The sequence below is a fragment of the Echinops telfairi genome, unplaced genomic scaffold, assembly GCF_000313985.2.
Source record: "Echinops telfairi isolate 266 unplaced genomic scaffold, ASM31398v2 ScPeMD7_7458;HRSCAF=8496, whole genome shotgun sequence".
NCBI lineage: Eukaryota > Metazoa > Chordata > Mammalia > Afrosoricida > Tenrecidae > Echinops > Echinops telfairi.
In genome coordinates, this window is record NW_022111358.1 from 39596231 (window position 1) to 39605810 (window position 9580).

At 39.3% G+C, this 9580-nt stretch overlaps 1 protein-coding gene across 1 annotated transcript in view; it reads left to right on the forward strand.

Annotated features, from left to right (window-relative positions):
* The window catches only part of ABCA6 (ATP binding cassette subfamily A member 6), a 75223-nt gene that overhangs the window by 22017 nt on the left and 43626 nt on the right, over positions 1–9580 (forward strand). The window contains exons 9-11 of the mRNA XM_045299486.1: positions 1091–1238; positions 3022–3187; positions 7351–7409. Coding sequence (XP_045155421.1) covers positions 1091–1238; positions 3022–3187; positions 7351–7409 — 373 coding nt within the window. The remainder of the gene's footprint in view (positions 1–1090; positions 1239–3021; positions 3188–7350; positions 7410–9580) is intronic.

Consider the following 9580-nt stretch of genomic DNA (forward strand, 5'->3'; position numbering starts at 1 on the left):
TCCCCTCACAGAAGGGTCACAAGGAAGAGATGAGCCAGTCAGGGTGCAGTATAGCACTGATGAAATACACAACTTTCCTCTAGTTCTTTGGTGCTTCCTTCCCCCCACTATCGTGACCTCAATTCTACCTTACAAATCAGATTAGACCAGAACAAGCACACTGCTATGGATAATAGCCTGCAATACAGGGAATCCATGGTAGATAAACCCCTCAGTGCCAACAATGAGAATAGAGATACCAGGAGGATAAGGGGAAGTTGGGTGTAGAAAGGGGGAATCGATCACAAGGATCAACATATCACCCCTCCCAAGGGGACGGATGAACAACAGAAAAGTGGGTGAAGGGTGACAGAGGATGATGTAATATATGAAAATAATCTATAACTTATCAAGGGTTCATGAAGAAGGGAGGGCGGGGGAGGGAGAGGGAAATGAGGAGCTGATATCAAGGCCTCAAGTAGAAAGAAAATGCTTTGAAAAGGATGATGGCAACATAGGTACAAATGTGCTTGACACAATGGATGAATGTGTGGATTGTGATAAGAGATATAAGAGCCCCCAGTAAAAAGTATTTAATTAAAAAGTTTATGGAAGCAGATTGCCATATCGTTCTCCCAATGATTCCAACCATTGACCTTTGGGTTAGCGACCCAACACTCACCCAATGTGCCACCAAGCTTCCTTCCATGTCAGTGTAGATACTATTGTATTGCACAATTATAAATAGGAATCTCTATCTTCAACAAAGAAGAGGTACGTTCTTTTATAATTGCCCTCATGAGTTAGCTCAAAGAATTCCCCATATTGTTTTCTAAAATGTATATAGATGTGATAGTTTGCAATACTGTATTAACTTCTTGAAAACAAGTCACCGAGTTCTAATTTACATTCATACTCATAGATCACTGTATTTGGTATCTATGATTTCTTTTAACAGTCCTTTGATCTTTTAATTAAAAAACTAAATATACATTTTGACAACATTATAAAAGCTTGTTGATAGAGCTGTTTAGGAAAATAATAATTACTGTTGCTATACGGAGCTACTTTTAATTTATTTCCTTCAAATATTTTTTTCCTGGGCTCTCAGATTATCCATGTGGATTATAATTTATATGATGGACTTTTTCCTGACTCTTCCGGGGACTCATCTGTAGTCACAGGACCTTTTTCAATGTTGGTTTTTGACTGTCTTCTCTACTTGGTTCTGGCGTTATACTGGGACACAATCTTACCGTGTAAGTAATTGCAAGTTTTTCTCCAACCTCTCTAAGTATTGTACTACATTGAATACTTTTTCTTACACTCATGTAAATATATTTAAAGAAATAAAGAATAACAAGTATTTCCCACCACAGGCTGAATGAGTTCTCCATATGCACTCTATAGTTTTAAAGATCTGAGGGAATTTTAATGTAAACATGATTGTTCCCAGTTTAATTTAACAATACATGATTACTACATGATAATAAAATTTTAGCACATATTATAATTATAGAGTAGTCAAATGCTGTCGGTCCTGCCAAGGATTCCTGACTATATTTCTGAATTAGATTAAGGATTTATACTAGAATCAGCTAGAATAAATTCATTCTTAAGATTGCTTATGAACCGCAGAGCCATAGTCCTGTGTTACCTGCTGCCATCGAGTCGATTCTAACTCATAGCAACCTCATGTAGGTTTATTACCATCAAGAGCCCTGTGTAGGATTTCTGAGGTTTTATGGCATAGTGGTTTATGTGTTGGGCTGTTAACCACAAGGTCGCTAGTTCAAAACTTCCCGACCCATGAGAGAAAGATGAGACTTTCTACTCCCTTGAAGATTTACAGTCTCAATACACAAGGCGGTTCTACTCTGTCCTATAAACTTGTTAAGAGTAGGAGTAGGACTCCATGGTAGTGTGATGAGGTGAGACATCTTTATGAGACCTGACAGCCTATCCTCATCTTTCTCTTCATCTTTTTCACCAAGCGACTGGAGGGTTTGAATCACAAATCTTTTGGTCCAAGGCTTAGCCAACAGCACCACCGGGGATAGTAGTACTATGTTCATGCCTCTTATACGATATTTTTATTAACAAGGATGCGGAGCTGGTTAAAAATTCAACACAGATGGGAGCTCAAGGGGATACAGCCAGTCTTTTCTTTCCTTCTCCTTTTGCAGGGAGGTTCATTTCTGAAAGGGAGTGTTCCATTCTTTAAAGAAATAGCAGAAATGAAAATGAGAAAGTATGGTTTTAGCATTATCCTCAAATCTTTTCATACATGGAGTATCTTTACAGACGTGCATTACCCAGTTAGATTTTCTTTGTCTTGGGAACAACCAGAAATTTCACTGAAACAAAGAATTCCTTTAAACATACGGGAATTAGAATGCTTTCTTTTGCAAATTTTTACTTACTTGTCTTATTTTATGTGGTCCATCCACCTTGGTTACAGCTAAGATGGTCTCAGATGTTTCTATGTATGGCCTTACATCTATTTCTGCCTTCCTGCCACTTCTGGTTCATATCTGAAGACCCTTACTAAAAATTACTGTTACATTTTTTTGAAGTCTGGAGTTTTTCATCTATTTTTTTCTAAACAAATATTATCTATCCATGTACTTGTCATTCCTATATTTTCATGTGATGTGCAATTGTTGGGTTGTGGTTATATGATTTGTTGGGTTCACAAACATGCTTGCTGTTGTTTTTATGTGCCATATGCCAGTTTTGTATCTCTGCAAATACTTAGTTTCATATATTCCTCTAAGTACCTTTAAAAATGGATTTATCCAAAAATTCTTATTTGTACTTGTCGAAAGTTGTACTGTATTGCTTAAGTTTTGTGATAATCTATTGTCTGTTGGATTTTCATTGTTTACTTCATCATCACATCTTATCTCAATGTAAAGCTAAAAAGGAAAAAAATTCATAATGCTTATAAATCCAAGGCATTAGGCACTTTTATGATTAGATTTCTTTACGCATTGGGTTTACAGTACTGATCCGATGTTTTATTGTCTCTTGGTTACTTAGATGGGAATGAGCGTCGACATGCTCTACTATTTTTCCTGAACTCATCAAATTGCATCCAACAGCGAAGGATTGATAGAGCCATTGAGAAAGAAATAGATCCCGAGCATTCTCCCGATGACTGCTTTGAGCCAGTAGCGCCAGAATTCCAAGGAAAGGAAGCCATCAGGTAACCACACAGCTAGTTATTCATACAGGGGTGTGCAAGACTAAAGGCCGGCCAACCAACAGCAGTAACGTGAGTCTTGGGTAAGAGATGCAGAGACTCGAGCCTTGTTTTGACGATCTCCCCTTTGGATTGCTCCATCGTCATCACCTCCTGTTTCCTCCAGCTGCTCCTTGAAAAGGATGTCCCTTTCCTCTGATTCGTTCCAGGTAGTGAGGACTGGTCCACCCTCTAGCTGATCTTTCTCTGCTTCTGTCTTTGATGCCCTGCTTCTCGTTTAAACTTACTTTGCTCATTCTCTGAACTCCTTGGCTCATCGTTTTGTCCGGCATATTGTTGCTAGATGCCAGCCACTTGGTCCCAACCCACAGGGACCTTGCCTACCACAGAACAAAACACGGCCTGGTCTGGCACCGTTCTCCCTATTGCTATGTACGAGCCCATAATTGCAACCACTGTATCGATCCATCTTGTCCTTTTTTTTTCTTTCTCCATGAGCCTCTACTTTACCAAGCATGAGGTCTCTCTCCAAGGACTGGTCTGCCCTGGTAACATGTCCAAAGTATGTGAGATGAAGTTCCACAATCCTTATTTCTAAGAAGAATTTTGGCTGTACTTCTGCAAGATAGATTTGTTTATGCAGTCCATGATGATCTATTCAATAGAGTTTAGCAACACCATTATTAAAATGTATCTAATTTCCTTTTGTCTTCCTTGTTCATTATCCAACGTTCACATGTAGATGAGACGATTGAAAATACTATGGCTTGAGTCAAACTGCAATAATCCTCAAAGTGTGAATTCTGTTCTTTATCCTTTTAAAGATATCTTTTGTAGAAGATTTTTTCCAATCATGTATGTCATTTGATTTCTCAACTGTTACGTCCACAAATGTTTATTTTGGATCCAATGAAATGAACCCCGTGACAGCTCCTATCTTTTAAAAATGTATCATGGTATTGTTTACTGATCTAGTTGTGAGTATTTTATCTGCTTTATGTTGAGGTGTAATCTATACTGAAGGCTGAATTCTTTGATCTTCATGTTGTCTAATATATACATGTATAGACGGAGTAATTTGAGTTCAGAAAATCTTGGAAAAATAAATAAAGTTCTCTAACCCTTCATGTCCTTTATGAAATGAAAGTGACCTCAATTTTGAAAGGTTGTTATGACATTCAATATATAACATAATCATGAGTCTCTCTTTAACTTATCTGTGTTTAATATGTAAATAATCACAGGAGGAGCCCTTAAAAATTTGCAAAAACCCTTCCCACTAGGGATTCTAAAGCATCATAGGATTAAACCCAAGTATCTGTGGGTTTTAAACAACCCTGTGGATTTTTCTAATGTATACTAATAGTAAAAATAATAAAATTTAACAATATATGTCATTTGTTTATTTAACAGATCCTCACTTTGTGTTTACCACGTACCAGATATACAATTAATTTCCACACACAAAAAATTTAACGAGGTCATCCTCTTATTTTCTCCACTTTACAGAGGAGCAAAATGAAGTGTTGAATGGTTAAGTATCTTATCCCAGATTTCATAACCGGTAAATGGGATATTGGGATGGGAATCCAGTCAGGCTGGCTCCAGTTTGTGTCCTTAACCTCTTTGTCCTGTTAAGACGTGAAGAGGCAAACGAAGATGAGAGAATAGGACCTTGTAGCTAAGAAGTGAAACCTGTCTTTGTAAGGCAAAGAACACACCTACTCACCTGCCTACCCAAGCTTCATCCTCCCAATTCTATTTTCTGCTCAGCCTTCTGAGAGGACAGCAGGACACATCCTGTCACTCCACTCCCCACCCCCCACCGCCCAGTCCCCCCTTCGACTCAACATGGACGCTAGCAACCCTGTGGCACCATCTCTCCCAAAGTGAAAGGCCACGTAAGGAATACCAAAAATAAAATCCCCCAAATCTATAGCTGTCAAGTTGACTGCAACTGTTGGCAGCCCTATAGGACAGTGGTTAAGCACTCAGCTGCTAACTAAAATGCCAGTGGGTCAAACCCACCAGCCAATCCAAAGGTGAAAAATATAACATCCTGCTTCCTGAAAGATTCCTGCCTTAAAACCCAGTGGGGCAGATCTACTCTGTCCCATTGTCCTGTAGAGTCACTATGAATGTTAGCAATCATTCCTCAACACTCAATCTCAATTTCTTCAACCCTTTTTTGTGGCCACAAAAATGAAATTATCAGGTCATTCAAATGATATGATAATCTTTCAGATCCATTCTAAGAAAATCGTAGGGTTAACTCACAAAGATAAAAAATAACAAAACAAAACAAAAAACCCAGTAGTTCACTTTGTTCTACTACTACTTAGTGGCCAAAGAAAGGAAGAGAAATATCTTCTTTTGAATCCCGGGCCAATCAGGGCAGTGTTGGCTGTGGGCATCTTTGCCTTGTGGTCTGGATTGAGGACAAAGTGCTGTACACACAGCTATTAGGAAAGTGGTTGTTCTGCAGGCACACTAAGCTGCCCTTTCTCTACCCAACATTCGATGTAGTTTCCAATCGAAGATTGTATGGATGAATTCTTCATGGTGATTTTATGTTAGGGATAACATTGCCCTTCTCCACTACTGCAGAGTGACCACCTCTTTCCCCATCAACTCCAACACTGGAACTTGGGTTTTTAGGGAGGTAGAAAGTATTGAAGCATGGGTGGAGTGCCCAGGTCTGGAAAAACAGCTGCTTACAGAAAATTTGGAGGTCATTGTCCACTCAGAGGTATCTCAAATGTAAGACCTGGTGATCTGGAAAAAAAAGCAGCCCTTGTCTGCTCGGACACAGATGGGGTTACCAAGGCATGGGATCAACTCGACGACAGCCAGTTTTCAGGGTATGGATGCCCCCCCACCCCCGAGGGAGTTTCTGTACCCTGTATATAAACCTCCTACTTTCCCCCCTTTCCCTAGCAGCCTTTGAGCTCTGTGAATCAGGGCCTCAGGAGACGAGGCTCTAGAATTCGTATCAGAAGGAAGAATCTGGCTCCATACAAATAGCCAGTTTTTATTTCCTTCATTGGTGACCCCTCGCTCACCTCGCTGAGGGCTTTTGTGTGTCCATCTGTACATTCCTGTCACCCAAGACCATCCAGGCAACATTCCCAGAGTACAGGCCAGACGTCAGTGGATAGTTTCATCTCTAAAACCTGAAAACAACCAGCTGTGCCTACATGGAACTTGCTTCTTTCAAAGGAGACCCTTAAGGTCCCTCTTTGCTGTAGGGGCGGCCACACCAAGGAAGTCTGTCCCACCTCATCTACTCCCACTCATGAATAGCGGCCCTCGTCTCTCATTTGATTTCTGCTCAGAAAGGAGGGTGAGTGGACATTGTTTCCATTTGAACCTTGGTGGTTCTAACATCTTCGGTATGTCCAGACTGGCTCCTGCCTCACCTGGTGCTTCTGTGAACTTAGCTTAGTGCATCTTCTCTGTTCTCCGGCCTCCAGCTGATGGTCGCCTCCTTCCAAGTTACTCAGTCTTTGCTGGCAGAAGCCATGACTTCCTCCTTTGTTCAACAAACACAGATTTGCACTTGCTATGTTCTAGGTAGTCTTTAATTTTCAACCTCAGGGGGAAGTGATGCACCAGAAAGAAACATTAGCTTTTGTTGTTTTGCCTGGACTGGTATCTAAGAGATCTAGTCATTTGTGTTCTTACAGCTTTGATAGGTAGAAGTCTGAATTCAGGGTACCGGTCTAGGAGGTAGCTTTCTCTCTCTGCCGGCTCCTAGGGGAAGGCTCTTTTCTCATGACATCTGCTGTTTCTTGGCTCCTTGATGCACATCATGTGGCATGTGCCCTATCTTCCCTTCTCTCTGTAGTGTTTTCTCTACTCTTGTTATATCTCAAGGGATTAACTCAAGACACACTGTACCAATACTGATTCCTTAACATAACACAGGAAGCCTATTCCAAAGTGGGATTTTAATTGCAGGTTGACAATTCACAACCTCTGCTTATGAGGTATGCAGTTCGATTTTGAACCGGTGATTATGCCCTATTTTGAGGCCACCGTGCTGTTGCTATCGCAACCTGAATTTACAAGAAGTGGTTGATGGTGTCTTTCCGCCTGACCAGGGTGACTGATGATCGTACGATTTCTACGTTTGCGTTTGATAAGTATTACTTCTGTTGTTTCAGAATCCGAAATATTAAAAAAGAATATAAAGGGAAGTCTGGAAAAGTGGAAGCATTGAAAGGTAAAGTGTTTCACTGTTTCATTGACCATTTTTAAATAAAAGATGAGAAAAAATTCCATGCGAAAACAGCAAAGCAAATAAGCAAAAAGAATGTAATGCATATAACTCGACCATGTGGAAATTCACCACAGTTCAGGATTTGATCAGTCTTCCGTAGAGTTGATTGATTTTTTTAAAATTTGGAAAAATAATACTATACAATGGAAGGATGTGGTTTCTCTTCGTTTTTTTGTTTTTTTTTTAATGAATCTATTTACAGTACTATTTGCTTTGATTTGAACTACGAGTGAAGAAGAACGTATCTAGGCTTAAAATCTGAATTTTTTATGCTAGCAAAGGATTTTACAAGGATTATACATACTGCTGAGATGCACAGTGATTATAATCATTGCTAGGAAATTCAATTTCACAAGTCAATATCTTGTGATAAGCACAAGATATTGTTTCTCATGGTTCATTTATGATCTTAAATGAACACACAGTTGATATAAAATGATCCAACAAATACGGTTTTCTGAAACAACCATTCAGATAAGCACTGAGGTCACCACCTCATAGCACAACCATATTTACAGTTTCTCTCTATGAATAATGATCTTTAGGAGGAATTGAGATGATTTTTACTCTCATAGACAGAAATCATAAGTGGAAATGAAGAACTCCTAAGGCTGAGCGCAACCACTTTGTTAATATTGGGTTTCTTTTCTAACTGCCACTATGCTCCTTAGTGGAAGCATACTTTACAAATGATATTACATATTTTTAAGATTCAGTGTCTATTTTGGAAATCTAATGAATTTGTGTCAGGACGTTGATTCTCTTTCTTACTTTTTCTCACCAAATTCCTTTCTTTCTTTAAATTTAATGAGGGATATACTGATTCACAGGGCACCTTATAGACTACCTTTTGACCCTCAAAAATCATGAACTTCTCTTTATTGAAACAGTTTCAACATCTGCAAGAATTTTTGGTTTTAATGGTACAAGTACTTTTAGAATGAAAACAATATAGCCCTAGATTATATATAATATGTTTAAGTATATGCATATATGTTTATATTATATGATGTATGCACAGGGAGCCGTGGTAGCTTAGCGGGGCACGTGTTGGGCTGCTAACCGCGAGGTTAGCATTTGAAACCACCAGCTGCTCTTAGAGCGAAAGGTGAGGCTTTCGACCCCCATCAAGTCCCAGTCCCAGAATCCCCAAACCGCAGGTCTACTCTGCTCTCTAGGGTCGCTGTGAGTCAGCGTTGACACAAGGGCAGCGAGTTTGGTTTGGGTTTGGACACAGAGCCAGCGATAGTTGCTCTTCCGGAAATACCCGTGGGCGGCTGGGAGGAAAGCTTCCCTCAAGTCCTTATTCTTCGTGCAACTTTGGGACACCTTTGGGAGCAGACCTTTGAAGTCCTTTGTCTAAGGCTATTTTTTAATGGCTAAACTACACTGCATTGATTAAGCATGATGATTTACTTAATTAACACATTGATGTTAGGCTATTATTTCCAGTTCATCACGATCATAAAAAACTCTAGAGTGAATTCTTGCTAAGTCTTTGAAAGGCTGTTAATTATTTCTTGGGTATAAATTTCTAGAAGCATAACTTATTCAGTTAAAGGAACACCTAAATAAGATTCTCAATTCATATTCTGGACTGCTCACTTGCAAGGTTATAAAAAGACATACTCTCACAAACCCCAAACCTAACTCATTGCTAGCCATCAATTTTGACTCAAAGCCACCCTATAGGAGAGGGGAGAGCTGGTGTTTTGAGGCAGTACCTGTTTAAGGAATAGAAAGCCTTGTCTTTTCCCTAAGGAGTGGCTGGCTGGTGGTTTGAACTGTTGACCTTGAAGTTCATCCAACATGTAACTCCCAGGGCCCCTCTAGTCTCAGAAGCAGTACATAATTAATAATATTAATAACATCCAAACACTTCATGTTTGAGCATGTGGGAACTCTTAATTGATATCCATAAAATTCTTTTACCTTTATTTTTATGAGAAATATTAACATTTTCTTCATTTTTTTTTTCTAATGAGGAAACTAAGGCTCATTCGTATTTGTGTTTCATAAAGGTAATTTCCAGGACAATGGAGTCACTTTCCTCTTTTGAACATCCTATGATTTTTTAAAATTTATAAACGATATATTTAAGATTAAGGGGGGAA